Genomic DNA, 24,505 nt, shown 5'->3' on the forward strand with positions numbered 1-24,505 from the left:
TTAAGAACCTTGACTTCGTACAACTGGATGGACATCCTAGGAAGAGGGAACAAAGGAGAAGCAAGGGGCCAAGAGGTATCTTTCCTCTAGGGCAGGGGTGTCAAATCCTGGTAATCAGGGGCCGCTGTGTTGTATGTTTTAGATGTTTCCCTGCTCCAACACACCTGGGGGCTATTGCACAAAAGTAGAAGAAAGAAATCCAGGATAACTTGAATATCCCGACTTAATCCCTTATCCTGGTTTTGTGCAATAGCCCTCTGATTCAAATGTAGTTATCAGGCTTACACAGAGCTTGATAACCATAGACATAACAAAGAGTAGATGCCGCATTGGCTGCTGGGCGCCGTCTTGGACCGGGCATACTCCTAGTTGCGTAGCAGCAGAATAAACAAGATTTCAACACTGTGCAACATATTCCTGCTCAAATCAGCAAACCATCGCAAACAATGCTCGGGGGATTAGTTTACACAAGTAAGATTTAACATTACTGTACTATTAGTTGTATTTTGTGCATAGAATAACCATGTCCTGTATCATAGCTACATGTATGACATTTGCAGCAAAAAAAAAACAAATCAATTTGATATTTAGTGAGGTATGACTTATTAAATGTGCTGACAGCATCTGCTTACCCCTGCCAAACAGATTACACTAAATTGAGCGGGTGACCGGTCCAAGATGGCGGCCCCATGGCTCGTCAGCGCCAGTAGGCAGTAGTGGTCGATGCGGAATCTACTCTTTATTATGTCTATGTTGATAACAACCCATTCATTTGAATCAGGTGTGTTGGAGCAGGGAAACATCTAAAACATACAAGACAGCGGCCCCTGAGGACCAGGATTTGACACACCTGCTCTAAGGCCTGTATTGTGCTACGTTTACAGAGTAATGATAGGGAGGTCACCAACCCTGTTCTGTCTTTATAAGAATCTTAATATACTGTTAAAATGTTTCTGTTGGGAGTGGGTGTTCCATAATGGTTTGTAAAATGTTAGCTGTCATTGGCAATGTTAGAGTTTTGTGGTATGACATTTTTGTTATTTTCTTGTAACCTTTTTGACACACACCAGACTGAAATTCCTTCGTCAAAATAAAACAAGAGAATAAAGCATTTTAACACAGACTGCTGTGTTGACGATTTAGAGAATAACCATCCATGGTTAGCATTGGTGCACAGCTTTTCATCTCACTACATGCCAAGTTATGTTTGTTTTACAGATAGTCTCTTAAAACTCACCAATACTTCATAACAGCACATACAACAATATAAGGTCATAAGACAAGGTTAATCACTTTAAGTTTAAAGATCCTTTGACCGGTAAGAGTAAGAATGTTTTCTTCTGTAGAGCGACTGTGATTACAAATTAGAAATACTATTACTTGTGATGATGCAACACAGGCATCACATAAAGATGAATATGGTGAGGAAAGATTAGTTGTCTGGTTTTAAGTGTTCTATCAAATTCTACAATTTTTCAAAAAAGCAATTTTATATCTGAACAATAACCGTGTGACATTTCGCCTTGATTATAATGAGATAGTTGGCCCCATGCATCTTTCAAACTCCACAGGAAATATTGGACACAAGACAAATTTCACACTAAACAATGTTTGTGCTGGAACATATGACTTCACGTTGTTGGCATCTTTCTCATTTCAGCTATTGCGTTATGGGCCCTTTATTCGTGTGCACTGATGGAAAATCCAACTCCTATGACAGCTTGAAGTAAACACAGTATAAGGTCTGTTCAAGATCAATTAATGCAGGTCATGGCCCCTCAGTCCCCTCACAAGTTCAACTTAGAATATCATCAGGTATAAAACGCTAACCCCAACGCTAAGTTGAAAAAAATGTGTCTAATTGCAAAATGTATATATTTGCTTGTCAAGTCCATTCATTTGAAAGCTTTATAACTAATTGGGGATCTTGATCTCGAAGTGGATTTTGGACAGGTGCTTTTGGCGTGGGAGTGAACTTAGTTAATGCATATGTCCATTTGTCTGGTTACAATAACATGTTAGTAACTGGTTCTTATTGGATATTGGATAATTTCTAAAGCATTTGTTAGGCTCCGATTTATTTGGGGTCCTTTGTCTTTCCTTACTGCCAGTACCCAAATTGCGCTGGTGTTACGTTTTTTTGTTTGCCGTTTGGTTCTCAAGGGCACTTTGTTAGCTCTAATGACAAGGTCCTCCTTCAGTCAGCCCTCCCAAAACTGCGCTGTTTTAAGTGACGAAGCGAAGCTGTAATTTGAGAGTCGGGAAAGGGTATCATCAGGCAAACCAAAAGCGGTGCTTGAGAAAAAAAGTCCAGATGTTGAAATTGAGGCACAAAGTTAAGTTGGGCACATTTCTTCTTGTCGTGAAAGCCGTCTACTCTGCTAAGCAAAATTTACTGGATTTAGTGTTTGAAACTGAAATAACGTAACTTCATTTGTGTCACATTTAAGTGAACATTGCATTACAACTATTACAAGCAACGGGCTATAAACTCGTAAATTTCCGCAACTATTTTTAGCTGTGAAATGTTCATTTCGAGGACAACTTAATAATAGGCTACCGCTCATCTAAGGAAGGACGATTTAATAGACTTTTTTCTCAGCAAAGCTAACAAGAATGGCTTTTTTCCATATAGTACTTGCTGCGATGTTATCGTTGTCGCTGTGCGGTGCGTTTTTTAATGGACCTCTATATCCGGAGATGTCAAATGGCACTTTTCATCATTACTTTGTACCAGATGGCAACTATGAGGACAACGACGACCCAGAAAAATGTCAAATGCTATTTAAAATGACAGATGAGCGTAAATGCAGTCTTGACGAGGACCAGGATTCAGTCATCCGGGATGATTTCACGATAATCAAGAGGCACATCGAAGACTCTGCCAGAGTGCTTGAGGGAATTGGGAAAAGCATCTCGTATGATTTGGATGGAGAAGACAGCTATGGTAAATATTTGAGACGGGAGACAACTCAGATAAGTGAGGCATTTACAAATTCCGAAAAATCTCTTTTAGAACTGGAAGTGAAATTTAAACAGAGTCAGGAGAATGAGTTGAAGGAGGAGCATCGCATAAATGACGACTTTCTGAACATGATTGTCCACACAAGAGACGTGCTAAAAGGGACACTGGATATTTCCATGGGATTAAAAGACAAGCACGAGCTGCTGTCCCTAATTGTTCGAAGTCACGGCACCCGACTGAGTCGACTGAAAAATGAATACATGAAAGTGTAAAAAAGTGCTCCTTTGTGTTTTTACAATAACCACAAAAAAGTTTGCCTCCGATTTTGCTTGTGTTGTGACGTCAATGGGGAAAAAAGTATTATTTCTGATATGCCTCTATATTGCCTATATCTAGCAGGTCTGATCATGTCAACTTGATAAACCTCTCTAGAAATCCATTGCTTACTATTATGGACAATCCTTTGCAAATTGTTAATTTACACTCTACATAAAATTAAGAAATCGAATGTTTTCCCAAGAACAAATGTTTGACGTAAATCGTGATGATGGATGGGCAACATGTGTGTTGTTTGGCCTGCACAAGCGGAATGTTACCACAAAAAAAAAAAAACTATGGCAGCATACATTTCTGATTCATATAGGCTATGTGTGAGTTTTACAGCCTACAGTATTGAAAGTGTCTGGATTTGGAAAGATGTTAATGTCTTCTGATCAAGATGTTAACTATTTAACTTGTTTATGCCCTATGATATGAGACTTATAGGCCTAATGATTTGCAAAACTAATTGATAAGGGTTGTGTCTATAGGTAAAGGCATTAACACTTTGGTAATTGTACTGTACAGTGCATAATGAGAATACTGTGAGTGTCAATATTTTGGGAAAAAACCTACATAACTGTATTTACTCAGTATAAAATATTTTGTTTTGATGTATATCTATATTCGTTTTATCCACTCAAATGTGTATATAAATGGCAAAGGGTATGAGAAATACTTAAAGACTGCAGGCAGCACTCATGGACTTCAGACACGTGTGTGGTGACATTCATGGGAGATTGTGTCTGACATTATATGAATATTTGTTTTGGGATTTAAGTTCTATGGGACAATTTCCTATAGCTTAAATGTATATTTGTGCTGGCATAGATATTGATGTGCACAGCTTTCTAGGTGAATGGTTATTCATACACCATACAGTGTGGGGCTTCCAGGGAAGACTTCAAAGTGTCTTTGTACATTCGCCTAAAGAGTTTTACTGCAAGGCTTTGTAATAAAACTTTTGTGAGTAAACCGCTGTGAGAGTGTGAATGTACTGTCAAAATGTTGTACACACACACACACACACACAGGCACATGCTGTGTCAACTGTGGTCAATGGAGAAGGCATACAACGTAAACAGAAATGTTAGAATTTAGAGTAGATAAACATTGAATGTTTATGTAATGGTCCATCTAGTGATCCTGTGATGTAATGTTAAGCCTTGTGTTTACCTCCCAACCATTAAAGCAGCATAAACTCTAAACTTCTTCTGTGGCACAAAGAAGTATACTCGACTAATGTTAGATAATTTGTCAATGATGATGACAAGGTCTTCATCTTGTACACTGACTATTGTGTCATAACTGTACTGTGTCAAGGCAAAGTGCAATCAACAAAGTTATAAACCAGTTCTTAGGAAAAACCGGATACAGCCTATTATAACATAATAATATAATAAAATACAACACAAGGAAATAAATACACAATTATACACAACGTGTATAATCCTCAGATGCACGTGACAGGTTCTAAGATGGAACGTTTAAACTTGAACTTTTCAAAAAACGTTTCTATCTTAGTGGTAATTCTATATTGTAGGTGACACATTGAATCTTGGAGATAAACTTGGTAAAAGACAATCTTTCCATCATCTGTAAACTTTGAAGGCTATCGGCCAATTTTGTCCAATTTGCACTCTGTGATATTGCTTGTAAAAGGGGCTATACAAATACATTTTGAATTGATTTGCATTAAGTATGTAAGGGATAAACTAATCTTGCAAAGGCAATTTTTGTTTGCTGTTTGTTTCGTCTGTGATCAATATCAAAATTATACCTAATTGTTCAGTAAAGCTAAATGTAGGCTACACACACTCTTACCATGTGTACATACAAATACATGAGAATATATACATGAGAATAATACACTAAAATATGTTTATGTGATATCACTCAAACCTATCAGTCAAGCAGTACACAAGCAACACTTTTGCACCTTGGATCATTTTAGTATTATCTGTCACTGAAAAGTGGATCAAAGTTCACAGACTGAGTCTGTGACAGTAGCCGATGATTATGTCATGGTCCCTCAAGCTCGCTGTAACCTCTCACCTACTTTCTGACACAGTCGGGTTTGCGTTTCAAAACTTTCCTAGTTCTTAGTATCTCAAGTAAGTACATTTTTTATATAATTGTATATTTCAGTAACCGAGATAAAAGGCATTCTTTTGAAACGTGAATCTATTAGTGTAGCCCAGTATAATACCAGGGAAAAATAACTAACCGCCGGCTGGTTCATCGAACTACATAGTAAGCTAGCTCGCAAGTTGCATTAAAGTGAATACAATGGTTGCTACTTGGCTACTAGAAACATTATCATAATTTTGTTTGCTGTGCTTCATTCAGTGCGTTAAACTAGTAACAGAACAATGTCATTGTTTACCTTGCTTGATATTAGAAATGAGCAAGCTAGAGGAATAGACATTTGGAACATCTGGCAGGTGTTACTGTAGCTAGCCAGTTAGCTTAGCTGAAAAAAAGAATGCTATATATTCAACTGCAAGTATACTGTAAGTATACTTGCAGTAGACTTACTAAATAGCGGAAGACTTACTAAATAGCGGACTTACTAAATAGCAGTAGACTTACTAAATAGCGGAAAAAGATCAGTAAAATAAAATCTACATTAATATGTCAAGTTCTGAACAGGTCACATGACACATTTATTTTGATGTGCACTACTCGGGTTGACATGTTCGTGCGATCGACCTTTCATCTGGTGCTTTTTTACAAAGCGGAAACACATTAGTTTTATGTTTACTGTGTACCTTTGGATTTATTATGGGTCACGCACTGCAAATGTTATGGTTACATAGAACATGGTTTATTGCCTAAATACGATTGTTGCAAACGGACTTGTACGTGACGAAACAGAAAAGGGGGTTTAAAATACACCGTTAAAAAAAATAAAAAATTACTGCATACTACACTGGTGGGTTTATTATCAAATCAACATTTATTTGTATAGCCCTTTTTACACGCAAGCATGTCACAGAGGGCTTCATACACCCATATAACTGCCCCTCAACCAACCTAAACCCTCAGGGAAGACAAGAAAAAACTCCCAGAAAAACTCATTATAATAATTGTGAAACAAAACACAATGTAAAACATATTTCACTGAATAAAGAGATTAATTCTGCAGTCTACTAGTTGCAGTTAGACATAGATAGCAGTAATGTTAAATCATTGTATTTATTGAAATCTATTTTAACACTGTTTTATGGGTTATGGGAATTCTTTAACCCACGTGTGTAGTACGCAGTAAAGATCATAAAAACTGTGTTCTTTAAACCCTTATGTAAACGTTTCCTTCTTATTCTTCCTCCAGATTAGCCTACCTGTCAGTGCCTCAGTGGTTCACTTGGAAGTACCACTTCAAGATGTGGACAACCATGCTATCTCGATGCATCTTTCCAGCAGTTTTGAAAAGAAGCAGCTCTGTTTTGGCTTGCCAGGCCATTAGAGCTGCTGGCAGGCCATTGCAGGCAATAGCCACCAAAACATCTCGCTCAACACTGAAGCAAGTTCGTGGACAGCAGACGCAGGCCGCCCCTTTCCCCACAGCTCAGGTAGTGAGGCAGGTCAAAACCTTGGAGGAAGAGAGGTTGGTAGAAATAGAGTGGGAAGATGGGGGGCAAAGCTTCTACCCATTCACCTGGCTGCGGGACAACTGCCAGTGTCCACTTTGCACCCTGCAGTCTGCACAGGCCCGTAGTCTGCTACTCTCCAAACTGGACATTCACACTGGAGTGGACAGTGTCCAGGTCTCTGATACAAATAAGGTAGGAAGCTGTGATTTAAACTGTAATATTGAAAGGTTTCACCCTGTATGCAATGTTGAATAGGAATCAGTGACATGCACACAGAATAAGCCCATGTGTTTTTTAGTCTAGGATTAGGCTGCTTCTTAATATGTGTCTAGAAAACCAACACTGTATTGCGCTACAGTATATGATCAGGTTTATATTATATAATACTAACTTATTGCACGTGTTGAATTGCTCTTTACTGTAAATTATGTGCTGGTGAAAGTGAAACACAAATATACCATCCTCAAGATTGAAAAATGTCCCTGCAGCTCAATCAGTGCACAGGACAATTATGTGACAAACATGCTTAATCAACATGCTTAGCTAAGACAAACAGACACACAGTAAAGGTCTGGCAATGTAATACTTAGGTAATACTTCACAAGTGTTTTTGTAGCTTCCTAAACAAGTACTCTGTAGATGACAATTTTACAAATTGAGCAACACATACTTAATATATACGTTGTGGCTGTTACATTGTGTACATAGTATTTTCTGTAATTACACTAATGTTAAGTGTTAGCAATCTTTGTCTAACCTCATCCTCATTCTCGTCATCAGGTGTGCATAGTATGGCCCGACCAGCACACCAGCGAGTTTGATCCAGAGTGGCTGAAGAAGAGGTGCTTCTCTCCTGCTGTCAGACAAGTAATGCAGGAAGAGCTCTTCCTCAATGGTGAGACCACATATATATATATATGTGGGCGGCTGTGGCTCAGGGGGTAGAGAGGGTCGTCTGTTAATTGCAAAGTTGACGGTTCGATCCCGGACTCCTCCCAGGCCATGTGCCAAAGTATCCTTGAGCAAGACTCTGAACCCCAAGTTGCTCCCGATGGGCAGGCCGGAGCCTTGCACGGCGGCTCTGCCGCCGTCGGTATGTGTGAGTTTGAGTATGAATGGGTGAATGAGAGGCAAAAATGTAAAGTGCTTTGAGTGCCGCTAAGGTAGAAAACACGCTATATAAATGCAGTCCATATAAGTAGCATTGACTTTCTTTGATTTATTCTTTTTGGGTAAAACAGTGTTGAAGAACCTCATTATCATTACTTGCATTCTGCTTTTATTACTCAGCAATCCTTAACATAAATCGAAATCTTTCCTTGAGGTAACACAAATCTTTTCAGATTTTCAGGGTTGTGGTCATCTATTGCAATTTCCTCCTCTGTGTGATACGATACGTCAAGGAATGTTTCTGTGCATACTGTATACAGTATTATAAGCGATCGCCTTGTGCCTCTGTCCCAGAACTGTCCACACTCATGCACACATCTCATTACAGTGTTTCCCCTACCATTGTATTAGGGGGGCGCCCCACCCCCCCAACGGCACCCCCCACCCCCCATGGAAGGTCAAGTTAATTTTGTACAAAAAAAAATATACATATATTTTCTAATATTATTATTTTTTATATAGTGCCAGACCACAAAATAAGTAATTTAAGGTTACCTTTCCTATAAAACAGGTCTATAGCTTGCTCTTTTATTAAACAAACTAAATGGCCTTATGTTATTTATCTTATTTACACAACGGCATGTCATTTTTGTCTCTATGGTCGGGCGACCATGTCTCTACACTGTAAAAGCTGTAAACCTAGGGGAAACACTGCATTAGGTATTTCGTTTTATTATTCAACTTTAGTTTCTTGAGGGGGGGACAATACATAAAAAACATCTGAAACATTAGTGTTGAATGAAAGGGACTTCTTCTCTGAAACATTGTGTCAGGATTAACAAAACAGTCACTCTGGATCTAAACACAAGTGTTTGTAGGATTACGGGATATGTGTGCGTGCTTGCTCTGAACAAAAGCAAATCAAATGTGTCTTTTTTAAAGTACATTTACAACCCAACTTACATCTCAAGACTATCAGAAACATATAAAGGAGGAAAAGTTCAGCTGTGGTTCAGTGAAGGAAAAGCTCCACAGTTTGTGTCCCCACGTGGTCCTGAAGGACCCGCAGGGCTGAGCGGCTCCTGCTTTGTCTCTGTTCCAGAGCGATTAGAGGCTGTGTGTGTGTGGTTTTGTGTGGATAGTGAAATCAGCCCCCTTTAGGGATCACCCCCATCCCCCTGCACAAGAACTCACACTCTTTGTTAGTGTTTGGGTTTCTGTTCTCCAACTACAGCACTGCCAAATCAGAACTTGAACTGGTCTGTGCAGACAGACCTGAGCTCATGCTCCGTCTGATCCTGTTTTTTCACACACACAACCCTGTATCTGGGTTTAATTATATCTTCCTGAGGTCTGGCCTGAAATTCCTTCCACTGAAAAATCCTGGAAAGGCTTGCATTTTCTGATGAAAGGTGAATAATGTTCACTTCTACTGGTTTTGTCTGTATCCTCACTGTTTCAAGTTTACTTTTTCTGTCTCTTTCTCCTAATCTCTATCTCTTTATTTAAGTTTTTTGTCTCCTGTGAATGGGCCTGGAAGTTCTCTGTATAATATTGTAATGGAGAACAACTTTATTAGCCCTGGTTAGCCTGTAAAAGTGTTGCAGATTGTAAAAGTGTGGCACACAGGGAACACTGCAAGGTCAACATGATCATTTGAGCTGGTTTGTAACGGAATCATCCCTTTTATTTCATCCTCTCACATTAGAATATATACTACTTATCAATTGTTGAGATCAGTCTCACTTATTTTACTGCAGAAGTAAGAACCTTCTTATAAATGTAAATATCATCCATTGTTAACCTTACGCTTAGTTGATGGGGGGAGTAGCCAGTTAAAGGCAGGGTAGGTCATGTTGTTGAGAAGCACCTTTTGACATATTTGCAGAAATCATGATAGCAACCAATAAATCTAAAGGTTTGACAGTAAAATGAAACCAATCCGATATCTGTAGGCTTTGCAGGACTGTAAGAAACACAACCAATCATTAAGGTTGAATTGGCACTAATGACTGGAAGACATTCGGCCCGAATGCCATGATTGGAGGGGCTACTTGTCCATCTACCTACCTCCTGGCAGTACTCAAGCAGAGCGTTCATGTGTTTTGGGGGAGTGTATTTGAAGGGAGAGGTGGGATATTTTGGTTTGAATCCTTTTGAACTCGATCTAAAATTGCTAGGTTTGCAAAACGTACCTATCCTATCCTTAATATAAACTAATTACCATACGTGTTCATTGGTTGTGAGTTTAGGTACAAATATAACAGTCAATGATTATTTGACCATCAATAAAATTACCATTCAACCATATCAGCAAAATTACTTGCTGATATTCAGGCAGCATGTATATCTTGTGTGTGTATTGCCCTAGAACAGACTACACAGCTGAAGTAAGCGCCATGGCCCATATGTGAAAGAGCTTTGAGACAGGAGACCTTCAACAGTGTTTAGTGTTCCTGCATGCACTCACTTTTCAAGCCCCGTTCCCCTCCCTCTACCATATGGAATACCGATTTGTACTTAGCTTAGGAAGTGCTGACTGGTTTTACCAGGATTTACACAAAAATAGGTCTGAAGTTATGCACGTGATTCAATTTAAAATGGAGAATAGTGGAAGAAAATGATTGACAATGTTATAATGCCATTTTACCAGCTTAATAGACATGATTCCACCTCCTCTCTCTGACTGTGTTGCTAAAAATAGGCTGCACTACACATGGCTTGGATGTCTGTTTCAATGTGCGGATAACCTTATGCAGCAGTACGGTGCTAAGGATGCAAATTAAGCTCTACGCTCACATTCTTATGTCTGAGCAGTTTTTTCCATTCTTCCTTGTAGATCCTCTCAATCAAAATTCAGGTCTCTCCAAAGATTTCCACTAAAGCATTCTTTCAATCCTGGTCTGACTATGAATGGTTACCAGTGACAAGCATAACCATACCTAGTTTACACCAGATCTAGTGCTCGCTCTAGGTCAGTGAATTCAATTTCTGTCTCAAATATTTTTCCTTTAAACTTGCTGGGTTGTATGTCTTTTACTGTACTCAGGAGAGGCTTTTGTTTAGCCTTTTTGCCACGAAGGACTGAATAACGGAGTACTACAGAGACTGTTGTCCTTCAGGCAGATGCTCCCATTTCTGCAGAGGAACTTCTTGGCCACCTCACTTGGAAAAGGCTTTCAGGATTGCTTCGTTGTTGCCAGATGGACAGCTCTAGTCTGTGGACTCTAATTGAGCTCTGGTGACATCTCAATGATGATGAAGAAATGAGGATGATAGGGAAAGGATGTAACAAAATGTGGTGAAAGTAAAGGTCGCTGAATGTAACAGATCTTGGTTGAGCTTCAGACCTATATTTTGTTGGGATCATGAAGCCAGAGGTTCGTTTTAAATTTGGTACATGGGTCCTTGACTCTCCTAGTAGAAACAATATTCTCTTTGTCTCCTCAAAGCTCAAACAAAGTTGCCAGTTTCTCTGAGGTTGGTGCAACAGGTCTCTCAAAGTTGTAGACTCTCAAGGAAAGAGCTTGTTGTACCACATTGGTCTGTTTCAAACATAGGGCCTTTGTAAACATAAGCACAAAGATACAATACAATACACAACAGTTTGTGAGAATGTGCGTGTTGTTATCAATTACATGATTGGACTCCAATTCCTCTAAGATTCAGAAGTCAGCATAATAAATAATTTTGGGCGTAACTGTGCTTGGCAGGCAACATGCCTGACAACTTTAAATCACATTTATATCCATCAATCTTGGTGTACATTTGGAACAACAGTACTTGCTTCTTGTACACAAAGTTTTATTCGTCTTGTACCATGTGAAAAAGGAAAAACACAGATAATTGAACACAGTGATGCTCTGAAGTTATAGGAAAATAAAATGGTGAGGATAATATCATGGAGGATTGCCATTAATTGATCATTCTAAAGAAGCACAAATACAAGCATGTTGCAATTAGCCCGTTCTAACATGCTGGCATCAGCATTCCCTGTGACCCTTTGCAATGGCAGCTTTGAGAGTTAGTTAATTAGTCTTTCAATGTATTTAGACATATGTACTAACTGCTGAAATGAAACCCCTGCCAAATGCAGCTTTGAGGGAACCTCACTCTGCATGTGACCCTGTGAGGAAGTTAATTAGCCTGATTAAAGCTCTGTGAAAGAACTACTCAAAATGACTTATCAAGCCAAAGAGTGTTCTGAAAGAGCTCACAGCTCCGTGAAGAAAGCAGTAGCACAGTACCCAGTTTGAACAGAGCTCTTGGAAAGAGAGCGAAAGAGAACCAGACTGCCATCAGCTGCCTGCCAGCCACGGGAGCCAGGGCTTCGAGTTTCCTCGTCTGGAAAAGCCACAGCAGCCAACCAAGAGAGAGGGAAAGGGATTACACATGCATGCTCACAGCCATAAAGATACACGTACTTACACAGGCTCCCATCAGACAAGTAGGAATAATAGTAATAAATAAGGATCATAAATATATAATGTTCAGGAAATGCGCCCCAGGTATGGAGACAGGTACAGAAAAGCACAGACTACACAAACTCAAAGCCTGACATTGTACCTCAGTTCACCCTTCACCAAACTTTGCAAGAGTGAGACAAATTTCAGAAGAGCTCTGTGACAATTCAAGTTGTTCCAGAAAATCACAGAAGCATATTTGTGTTCGGTGAGAACGAGTGTTGAGCATTTCACGCCAATAAGAGCAGAAAGTTCTTCCCCCCCCCCCCCCCTTAGGAATGCACTGTTTTGATAGAGCATATCTTCATATATTCTTTTGTTTAACTTTTTTATTGTCTATCTATCATATTCAACCTTGTCACACATAGCCCCTAAATATTCTACGAATACAAACCTGCTGGTGCTTTACTCACATACTTGTGACACTTATTCACAGACTGATTGGACATAATGATAATGTGTATCAGTGAAGAGAGATCTGTTTCTTGTGTCTCTGATAAATACTTTTTGTAATTATCTATGAACCTGGCAGCCTTACAACATTTTAGGCTTGAAAGATGTTTGAGTATATTCTTGGTTTGCTCGTTAGCCAATGGAATGTTAGCAAATATGACCAAACATGGAAGATGATCAGTTTACAAGGGGGACCCAGTCCCCACTGCTCATATGATCCATCTCTTGCTTCACCTTCTCTGTTACGGCTTTCTCTGCCATGTGTGACATCTGAAACCCCATGGCTCTGTCCTGAGACAGTCCTCCCCCAGACAAGCCAGCTAAGTGAAGCACTGCATTTCCCTGTTGTGTCCGGATACATGCCAGCTGGTCTGATTTAATGGGAGCAATTGTAACTTGTAATTTGAAGAAGGCCTTAGTTCTAGAGCCTCATTATTATAACTTATTTTGGGTGATCTTTAAGAACAGCTGGTCTTCACAGCATCAGTTTTGTGTTATCCAACCCTCTAAACAAGGTTTCACGGGGAGGGGGGTACATAACCTCTTGACTTGTTTTGATAGAGTTAATGTTTGCAATGAAACTTTGGAGGGACATTTGAATACCGTGCCACGGCTGAAGTCATGGAGTGTCTGACTCATGTTACAGCTCAGACATCTGTGTCTTTTTTCATAGTTCAGCCATAGAATCCTGCTATATTCTCACTGACATTCCACTTGAATACTGTTGAAGAGTCATTCAACAGTACAAACTTGTGAGGCATCAAGCATTTACAATAGTGGTAATAAAATTACTTTCACATCTGACTTCAGGTGTCCTACTCCATATTCTGATAATCTCTAATGCTAAAGCAATGTACTCAGTGTTTTTTTTTCTTCTGTTTGGACCACTTGCTCAAACTGACAAAATTGGTGGGTGTGGAAGTGAGAGGCGATGAAGATCCACAAACATCAGACAGCTCCACAGTGTTCAGAGACCCCTCCCCCCAGACCCCCCGCACACACACACACTGAATGTGCTCAGCAGCTGTGTCTGCAGGAGCCACACGAGAGTCTAGATGGAAAAAGGACCTGAGCCAGCTCGGTGCGGAGCCACAGGAGGGTTTTTCCACTGCTGTCTGTTGAGAAATGCAGACGCTAAGCCCCCCCCCCCTTCCTCCTCCCCTACTCCACACCAAGTATTCCAACCATTGCGTGATGGCCTTCCTCCCTCTGAAACGTTCTGTACAGATACAGTACATTATGTGCAGATAGTGGAGGGACTGTGTATTTGGGATCATAAAAAAAGATTATCCCAGCTTTTCACAAGGCCCATTTCCATTGCTGTATATTGTTCATTGACAGGCAGACAGGCACAGGAGACTACCTGTGTGTGTTTGTACGGAGACAACAATGCTGGCCATTCTATTCCATTTTGCTACTTCTCATTGGCAGTTTTTTGATCATGTTGTGCAGGTTCTGCGTCTTAAAGAATTTATGAATGTGGTTTGTGAAGCCGATAATACGTTATTCGACCACAGTCATTGTCAAAGCTAGCTATGCTAGTTGTCAACCTTTTAGTGTGTTTTGATTGTATCCACATGGTAATCATTATACTTAATTGAAATACCAGTTTCTCATCAAACCTTCCTACATGCTCTATAACTAACTACTATAGAGTCATGTTATTTATGCCTGAAGACACATCTATCCTGAATTAGATCACATACTGCATATCAGCTTTATAACAAGCCAATTGTCCTGACAATTACTGTATTACCTTTCCCTTCTTTTAGAGCGTGTTTACTGGGACTCCAAGCTGCGGATCCCCACAGCCAATTTTGAGGAGGTTCTCAATGATGACAAAGCGGCCCTGGCTTGGCTGATAGCACTACGCAGGATTGGCATAGTCTACATGAAGGGGGCGCCAGTGAAGCAAGGCCAGGTTGCCAGACTGAGTGAAAGGATTGGCTATCTCAGACTCACTTTCTATGGGTGAGTAATAACAACTCCCCACACCACAAGACAGACTGATAAACCAGTCTAAGACCCTTCAGAGAGCATTAAACCAGAGAAAATACCTGATGTGCTCAATCAGGGCTGAGGTTGGAACCCATAGCCAATAGATTAGCTCATTCTAATGGAAGCTATAGGCCGCAGCCCAAAATGTAAGACTTATCATTAAAAAGGCTAGAGTATATACTGTATATAGTCAATATTTGATTCTACATTATTTAGGTCAATCCCATAGATTAATTTGACTGACCAAATGAGTGCATAATACATTTATATTATTCCCAGTGATTCATCTCTTCACATCTTACAGGCACACATGGCAGGTTAAGGACAAACCTCAGGCCAACAATGTTGCCTACACCTCTGGGAAACTCAGTCTCCACACAGATTACCCAGCACTGCATAACCCACCTGGGGTGAGTACTATACACACACAACTTCATATGTATTGTACTTCTAGAAAGGAACAAAATTGATATATTTAATTGTTTTTTGAATAAATATCATAACTTTCAAAGAGGATTGGTGACATTTCTCATAAGAATCTAAGAGAGACTCATGAACACACTCTTGAAGTAAATGGTGCAGAGAAGCATGACAATGTTTTTGAATTCATTGCATTGTCTGATTTATTTTGAGAAACATTGATCTTTTACTTTATTGTATTGTTCCCTTGGGTAATCATTTCATACAAGTAAACGTAATTGTAATATTTTATGAAACATGGTACACCAGGTGCAGTTCCTGCACTGCCTGAACCAGGCCTGCAAAGGAGGGGAGAGTGAAGTGGTAGATGGTTTCCACATGGCTGAACTTCTCCGGAGAGAAGACCCAGAAGCCTTTAGTACCCTCACTTCCCACAGAGTGGACTTCACAGACACAGGGGCGGACTACTGTGACTTCAAGGTGCAGTCCAAGAACCGCATCATTGAGTGAGTAAAATGTTGTTTTGTACATTAAGCTCACAAAGTGTTATGGCTTTTTATAAAGGAGAGCAATGCATCAAGTACAAGATTGCCCAACATGGTATTCAGGAGAGTGGCATTTGGATGGTGTGAATCAGGAAAAGTGTAAGACATCACCATCTGCTGCTCAGATTGGGAATTGGAAAGTCTGTCATGAACATGCCTCTTAAAACATTACGTTAACATGTCTGTATACCCAGCATATTAAACTAAGACTATACTTAATGGTCTTCATTATACATTCTTATTGCATACATATAAAATAATAAATATAGGTAAAAGATTTGATACGTACATTATAAATGGGTTTTCTGTCTACCTCCTTGTTTTCTGAGCAGTGTGGACAATGAGGAACGAGTCGTAAGGATCAACTACAACAATGCCACAAGAGACTCTGTGTTGGATCTCCCCTTGCATCAGGTCCAGCCCTTCTACCGTGCTCTCAAGGCCTATGTGGAACTCATGATCCGACCTGAAAACCTAGTTACCTACATGATGGAACCTGGTCAGTGCAAGTCATTGCCTAAAACCTAATATTATCTAAATATGAGTAAACTTGGTTTTGAGGTTATGTCAAGTACCATTTTTTCCATCTCCTACAGTACAAATTTAGCTCCACTTGATTGTGTTTGCTGTAAAGCTGTAGTCTCCGTGTCTTTCTCCCACAGGGGACTTGGTCACCTTTGATAACTGGCGCCTTCTACATGGGCGAAGAAGCTACATAAGCCATACAGACGCATTGAGACACCTGGAGGGAGCCTACCTGGACTGGGATGAGGTCATGTCACGCTTACGGATACTTCGCAAGTCTGTCCACGGAAACTATTAGATCCACAAGACTTTAGAAAGTCAATTGTCTCCCACATTCACACTGTGACCAAAAGTATGTGGACACCTGCTTTCTGAACCACTCATTCCAATATCATGAGCATTAACTTGGTCCCCATTTTGCTATAACTGCATCCACTCCTCTGTCAAGACTTTCCAATAGACGTTGGAACATTAATGTGGGATTTGCTCTTATTGGTAGTTAATGGAAGGGGTGTCCACATACTTTTGACCATGACAATGAGCAAAGAAAGAATTCTGTATAGAAAAGGTGATCATTTAAATGAAACTTTTTCTATTGAAGACCTTACAAAAGAAAAGTACATCCCGTAAGAACAAAAATCGAAAACGGGTTTTGGACTCTTAGCCAGTTGTTTTACACAGCTATGGAAGCTGTGGTTGACTTGCTGTGTATTTGTATCTATGTATTGCCTTTAACGTCTGCACATTATTTGTCCCCTCTTTTAATGTTGAAATTCTGTGACATTCTGTTGACCTGTCCTCTTGTTCAGAGTGGAATGACATTGGGGGTGGGGGGCTCAGGTAAACTTTGTCCGAAGTGAGGCAGGCAGAGACATTCAACTCATGTCAAGGTTAAGAAATGGGATGATCCACTTCAGGGGAGTCTTAAAACGATTCAGGCATGAAAATTGCAAACATATTGTAATATTTACAATAACTAAGATATGAAGGAAATACACATTTTTTGACACCCCCCCTCCCCTAAAATTTTGTTTTAACCCTTTTTTTTTTTTTTTTTTTACTGGGGGGGTCACAGTCTTAATTAGGGGGTCAGACCCCCCAATCCACCACCATAATCGAACCCTGCTCTTGTTCATAGTGGAAATTTGGTGAGGCTGGATTTGAAACTTTTGCTTAATGCATATCTTAATGAGTGTCACAGGAGAAAATACCAGTTTGGGTACCAGCTACCTCTTTTTTTAGTGTAGGCTAAACTATTAAATACAAAATATTAAATATATTGGGGGGGGGGGGGGGGGTTTATGCAAGACAACTATATAACGCCATGTCTATCCAGTTTAACTGCATCAATCCTTGCCACTTATGTTTCCTGGTGAGGATCCCTTGTTTCCAGACATGCAAACCACTCCTAGGGTTTTAGGAAAGCACTTTTTAAAAGCTATCCATCTGTGGCCCTATACAGATTGTCAAACTTCTGAGAATTACAGTTACATTGTAAAAAACATGCCGGTAAAATGTAGCTATCAAGCCGATCACACCTTATCATCCCCAGGTGTATTAGTTGGAAAAAAGGGCCATGGCAACAATGGTGGCAACTGCAAATATTTGGATGGTGCTATTAAGTACAATGTCCTTAGCTTGCCAGTAACATGCACTCCGTGTACAGTAGCTACTTTCTAAAAGTTTCATATATTTGTGATTAACTATTCATCCTATGTGATCCATGAACCGCTAACCATGAACATTCCCAATACATGATTAAAGAACACAATTAGGCTACATTACAGATTTGAACTCTTTGGTTGCCATTTGCACATGACGGTTGAATAAGAGAATTGGTCAATTCTTGCTGAGAGCTCATACTGCCATATTTTATCTGGTGAGATATAAACAGTTTCCCCACTGTAGTGAATTAATGTACAATTTGGAGTTTATTGAAACCAGTGATGATTATACAATAAAATAGAGGGGCTTCAGTTTGGACAACTTTTATTTGACATTGCCAAACCTGTACATGTTCTATAAATACTTTGTTCAACACTGAAATATATACACCCAATGTCTCATTTAAATTATTCACTCCATCTCTGAAAGCAGCAAGCTTGCAATGACAGGGTTTGTTTCAAATCATTCTCTCTTGAATTCCAGTCTGATGAACACCACCAATTATTGGTCCTTATTTCAAAACTGTTTAGGAGACGTTTCATTTAGGCCGGTACTCTCTTATATACACTTGTGAGTGTTTTTACAACAATGGAATGCCTAAAATAATAGTCTCTCGCGGAAGTTTAAACAACAGATTTCTTACACGCATTTCATCTCTAAAAAACAAAAGCCACAACATGAAAATGACCTCCCAATTATATAGCTGTGTTACTCATATATTGCTGATCTGGAGAAACGAAACACTGCATGAACAAACTACACACGCAGATACACACACTGTTGAAATTACACAGGGTTGCAGTCCAGCCAGACAGAATTCTTCATCTCCTATTACAATACAGACACAACATAACAACCGTAAACCCCTTCCTCTGACGGACACCACCACTACATCAGAGACTGCCGGCGGCAGGTTCACACCTGAAGACAACAGGATCTCCAAACACAATCGTTTTGCACTTAAACACGTCATCATATTACTCCAATCAATATGTAAGACAATGAAGTTCTTTATTTCATTCCTTGCTCTGGTAACGCCCAAACTGGAACATATTTTCAATTGAAACAATTATATGACTCCAGTACTGGCTAACTACATCAAGTATTGCACATCTAGTGAACCAACCACAGTTTGTAACATTTTGCTTATGGGAAGTGTACAGCATTTCTATTCTTTTTAAATATTTTTTTGTCTTCATAGTAACATGCAATTCAATATAGCCTAGTTGACCACAGACAAGAAATGTTACAGTAGAACTAGTACAGTAGTTTAGCCTTACAGGGCAAGCTTAAGAGAAAACACGCATCTTGGACCACTCACAGTATTTAGGATTCAAATAATGAAACCTTTAAAAAGCGCTTACATGCGATGTTCTGGTGCACTAAACAGTAGCATTTAACAAATGTGACACCCAGCACTACAAGATGCTTTTTAAATGTTTCACTCATTTAAACTTGGACAGACTGAAGTTTTACACAAGTATCACACAGCACATAGAATTATTTTTGCACAGTCAGAGTGGAGAGTGGGGGACATTGCTCTCTATTTATTGACTGGCAAGGCTCTGCATGTGACCAGCATGCTAGCTAGAGCCTCATACACCCCCCCCACACACACACACACACACACACACACACACACACACAAAGTATCCTTCCCAACTAAAAACGAATATATTGGCAGCAGGGACAAGAGTGAATGACTACAGTCACAAATAAGAACATAGAGGGTAAAAGTCTGTCACCCCACCAAAGAGTGAGCAAATATGGCCCGTCTTTAACATTGCCATAAGGAAGGACTGCAGGTGTGTGTGTGTGTGGGGGGGGGGGGGGGGGGACAACAGCATTGGGCAGGGTTCATAAATACAGATTTACACACAGGAGAGTGGGATGGTGTTTCCATAGGAAGGATTCACACGGGCAAGGAGAAGCGATGGATGTGTGCTTAATTGTATGTTGAGGGAATATCAAGGGTCATTTATCGATGAATATGAATGGACTGAAATACAGAGTAATAGCTGGGGATTCAGAGGCACGCAAGAAGGGGGTGTTGAGGAAGTCTAGGGGTGGGGTAGAGTATATCTGGGCATATTTAGAGGATGTCTACTAGCTAGGCAGGGGTCTTGGGGATAGGAGCTTGGCCTTGCCGTCCCCCTCTTTCCCTTTCACTGCAGCCACATAGGAGAAAAGGCAGAGGACAGAGTAACAGATCTGGTGCGCCTGGTGAGAAAAGAGAAAAGAAAGCTTTTCAAAATTGGAAGAGCCCAAGAGTGATCTCTTGTTTTTCATTTGAATGTGCTTATACATCATGTCCCACTGTTTGCTCGACCACATACAGATCTGAAACAAAGCTAATTATATCTATTACATCCCTAATGTGTATTGCCTTGTCATCAATGATTCCTGATGATTACTGATAATCCTACTTGAACTAATACGAAATTCAGAGGGAGACCGACTTTTTTTATTCAAAGACTTAACGTGCAAAACTCAAACCCTCGAAAACATGCATTTCATACTGCATCGCTGATCTGTTGAAACGATAAAATGCAGTGCAATACTGGCACACAGACCTGGTAGCCTTTGCATGCCCAGACGTAGCATTTGCCTTTAGCATTAACATTAAAAGAAACAAACTACTCACCATTGGTGTCTTGTACTTGTGGATCACCACTTCTTTAGTTTCAGGAACTACAATAGCCGATGCAAGAGACAAAACAAAGAATTCAACAGGAGTGGGATACCCCCGTAGATCAAATTTGAGAGGGGTGTGAGGGGGTTGCATGTGATAATTGTTATATGAGAGGGTGCAAAAAGAGGCTGTGGGCCAAGAGAGTCCACTTGAGCTTCCAGTCTCCTCGGAAAAGGCTACAAGGCAGGCATTGGGATATACTTGAATGGATGTCTTTATAGCTCAGTTAGCAGAGCATGGTGCTTCAAACTCTAGGGTTAGTATATTTGTTTACCACAAGGGATATCCATATTAAAAACACATTTACTGATGATTGCTTAGGATAATATAAGTATGTATAGGTATGCATGTATTTGTGCAAATCGCCTTTTGTCTATCTACTGTACGTAACCTTGTCCAAAAACTACATTTTTGGTTGGTGAATGGATTCAAGTGTTTGCGTCAGGCAAAACATTTGAATCATGACATCAGGTGATCATGTTAGAAAGGAGGACATTCGTGGCCCACGAGAAACACAAAGCGAGACAGCATGGAGCACAGAGGCCAGAGCCACAGGGTGGGAGGACATATGCCCAGGAGCAACCACAACAAACATATGGGGGAAAGACGCTGGGTTAAATGGTGTGTTGATCAAGAAACTGAAAGCAAAAAATTCATCACAGAAAAGCTTTTACAAAGGCCCAAATCCCTACATCAAGTGGACATAGGCTAGACTTTTCATTAGTAACTGTGAACCTATGAAAGAGGGGCAGATGGTGTATATGATAGAGAAGGGTTCATGACGGATTGAAACCCTCTAATCCCCACAAATACCACAAGTCCACTTTCCCCTTTACTGGGTCAAACTCTCCAGCATTGATAAACATTCAATCATCACTTGAAGTGACAGGTCAGTTTTTCAGAACTAAATCAGTTGTTACAAAGGGAGAAGAGCATCAGTTTAAAGGTGAAAGAGAGGGATGGTGAGTAGGAAACTCAGCTGGGAGGGGACTACAGTAAAGAAGGAAGAGAGAGGAATGAAGAGAGGGAGGAAGGGTTGGGAGGATCTGCAAAAACAATGGAAGGAATGAAAGGTGTGTCTTTCTATAAAGAGGAAGAATAATAAGAAGAGGGGAAAGGTGACAGCACTTTACCTGCTGGAGAATGAAGGTTTTCATAGCGGCAAAGATGAGGGTTACATATTACAAAGCAGCACAGAGACACGGCAGTAACCCAGTTCAGAGCTCAGATGGGCTAAACTATCACTTGTACTAGAGTAACTCTCACCAGATCCAGACTTCTTACTAGCCATTAGAAGCACCTACAACAGTCTGACATGGTAAGTGTTTGATGATCAGCTGACCCCCCTGGGGCCTCTAAGGGAACAACAGTAACTGCCTTCCCTGAGCGTTATCTTGAATGAGAACTTCCTACAAAACCTCATAGCATTACAAAATAATCCAAATGGACTGTGTTCAGTAGGTTTACAATTAAAATAATTAATGTTTTGAGACAATCACACAAATATGTTTTCTACCTTAATACTGTATCTTGCTATAGCCTTGCTAAAAAAAGTAAAACCAGCATGGGGGCATAAGATAAGCAAATCTATCAGCTAGGATACATTACTTTGTTATAAACTTCCTCTCCTAAAGGCAAAATCCAAAAGATTAATTCAGCCAAAAACTAAAACTCCTTTAGAAACACTTCAAACTTCCTGTCAAGATTACCACTCCTGCCTTGTTTTGTTCAAAGCTTAAAAGTAAGTTTGCTAGCCAAAGGAACTTAAATGGGTTTTGTTGGAGTGCTGATCCCACATTTAGTAGAGAAATAATCTCACATGGCATTGCAACACCGTGTCTAAATCCCTGTTGCTCTCATTGTTACTCATTGTCTCATTGCACACTTAATAGATTCTCCTAAGAACAAGTACTAAACTTCCAATCTCACAAGTTGAAGATTCCTACCCAATAACTACATGAAAGCAGTTGAACACATCTCAGAAGTACACCTGAGGAACAGTATCACTATGAAAATGTATTTCTGCCGTGAAAACCCATAATATGAATCCAATGTCAAGTTCCTCAGACCCTGTGATTAGCTATCTTGTCAAAGCATTTGTTCTGAGTTACTGCCGTGTCGAGTACAGGCCTAGAATCAGTAGATGGGGTAATTACCAAATTCCTCCAGGACAAAGACTCCTTTCACAGTATTGCACTTTTTTATGTGACTCAGCTCTATGAAAACCTAAAAACAAAAAAACAAACAAAAACAAGACAGTACATTAGCAACTCAATGACACCAACTGAAATTAATCATGTCAAATATAAAAACAGTGTTAAATATCCTCGATACAAAGTAAGGAAAAAGGACAGAAGAAATGCAAGCTTTTAAAAACTACAAAAAGAAAAAGGACAGAACCCTACAGAAGTTTCCATGTTTTAACACATACATGGGCGGGGGTTAAGTAAAAAATAATTGCATAGGAAATAAGCTTGACATAACAATACACTGCTGCTGCCAAATTGCAGTTTAAAATTTTGTACATTTGATATTGATGGTTTTGTTTAGCAAAATTGTTATGGCTAAATGTTTATTGTGAGTAAAGTATTTGTGATCTGCCACAATGTTTTCCCCCAGCAAATGTTAATGTGCTGCAGCCCATGTATTGCATACATGAAAATTCCATATGAAAACATAGAAGAGGACAGAACATTTGGTTTGCCACACAGCAGGAAAGAAATTGTGAACATAAAGAAGAAGAAAAAAAACCAAATTAATGTAACCGCTAACAAGCAAACACAGCAGAGGTTGTGTACCTTCCGCTCCTTGCAGGGGGAGAGAGCATGGGAGAGAAACGGTTTGGATTATTATCGGACAGAGGAGCACAAACACTCGACAGCAATCCAAGAGGGAGCTGCTCTAATTCACATAACCCCCTAATGGACTGGATTAAACTGCCAACTAATTGTCTAAATTCCAAATGTATGTGTGTGTGTGTGTGTGTGTGTGTGTGTGTGTATGTATATATATATATATATATATACATATATACAGCTATAAATATAATGTACCTAGCTACTGATTGCAGATGATTCAACAATAAAATGACTAACAATTCCTCAATTTAAAAATAAGGAAAATGGATTAGAAAGTGGACTACAGTTCAGATTAACACCTAGATTCAGGGGGGGGGGGGCCCTCCATGCCTCATCCTCCAGCAAAGAGGGCTGGCACCAACAACACTTCCCCATATTACATTATATCACAAATACCAGAGGTCAACTGCTGATATGACTTCCCCTGCACGACAGGTTGCCACCAACATGGACATGAATATTCTTGAATTAACTCATTTAAGTGAGCAATCTATGGCTGAACATTGAATGGTTCAATGCATCAGTCTCATAATTAAGCTGTTCTGGAGAAGTACTTAAAATATTGGTGCCCAAATAAAAGTGAAATAATAAAAGGAAGCAGTCTCTATCGGAACAAAGTATGTAGTTCAAGCAAAAATAGTAAAGGAGGCTCAGTTTCAAGAAATGTAAATCCAAAGTAGCACAAACGTCAAGCAAAAAAGAAAGAAAGATGGCAATAAATAGCAAATATTCCTAATAAGCTTGCAGTGATCTTAAATAGTCAATAAATCAGTTAACACGATTGTAGTATATTTAATGTGGTGCACAGTGTTTAAAACTTTGAGGATGAAATAACTCTTTCCTCGCAAGACTTACGCTTTTACTGTCTTGTGCTGATATTTTCCCCCCTAAATTGTA

General features: G+C 39.7%; 3 protein-coding genes across 14 annotated transcripts in view; 2 read left to right on the forward strand and 1 right to left on the reverse strand.

Moving 5' to 3' along the window:
* The first annotated feature begins 2,244 nt into the window (after positions 1 to 2,244).
* fibinb (fin bud initiation factor b) lies at positions 2,245 to 4,258 on the forward strand. Its single transcript, XM_084682308.1, has one exon. The coding sequence runs from the start codon at positions 2,617 to 2,619 to the stop codon at positions 3,235 to 3,237; it is 621 nt and encodes a 206-aa protein (XP_084538434.1). The 5' UTR covers positions 2,245 to 2,616; the 3' UTR covers positions 3,238 to 4,258.
* Positions 4,259 to 5,281: 1,023 nt separating this feature from the next.
* On the forward strand, positions 5,282 to 18,369 carry bbox1 (butyrobetaine (gamma), 2-oxoglutarate dioxygenase (gamma-butyrobetaine hydroxylase) 1). The gene is made up of 8 exons (XM_084681536.1): positions 5,282 to 5,397; positions 6,618 to 7,071; positions 7,660 to 7,774; positions 14,678 to 14,876; positions 15,208 to 15,313; positions 15,633 to 15,829; positions 16,201 to 16,367; positions 16,531 to 18,369. The coding sequence occupies exons 2-8, from the start codon at positions 6,670 to 6,672 to the stop codon at positions 16,689 to 16,691; spliced, it is 1,347 nt and encodes a 448-aa protein (XP_084537662.1). The 5' UTR covers positions 5,282 to 5,397; positions 6,618 to 6,669; the 3' UTR covers positions 16,692 to 18,369.
* madd (MAP-kinase activating death domain) overlaps positions 18,366 to 24,505 on the reverse strand; it is a 37,473-nt gene continuing 31,333 nt past the window's right edge. For 8 of the 12 annotated variants that reach the window (XM_084681532.1, XM_084681531.1, XM_084681525.1 and 5 more), the window contains 3 exons: positions 22,907 to 22,976; positions 20,703 to 20,749; positions 18,366 to 20,278 (listed from right to left, as the gene is read on the reverse strand). In XM_084681532.1, coding sequence (XP_084537658.1) covers positions 20,165 to 20,278; positions 20,703 to 20,749; positions 22,907 to 22,976 — 231 coding nt within the window. In that variant the 3' untranslated portion in view covers positions 18,366 to 20,164. The remainder of the gene's footprint in view (positions 20,279 to 20,702; positions 20,750 to 22,906; positions 22,977 to 24,505) is intronic. The other 4 variants (XM_084681534.1, XM_084681533.1, XM_084681530.1 and 1 more) reach the window with 1 other exon arrangement.

The sequence above is a fragment of the Hypomesus nipponensis genome, chromosome 19 (assembly GCF_054491055.1).
Source record: "Hypomesus nipponensis isolate SF chromosome 19, ASM5449105v1, whole genome shotgun sequence".
Lineage (NCBI taxonomy): Eukaryota > Metazoa > Chordata > Actinopteri > Osmeriformes > Osmeridae > Hypomesus > Hypomesus nipponensis.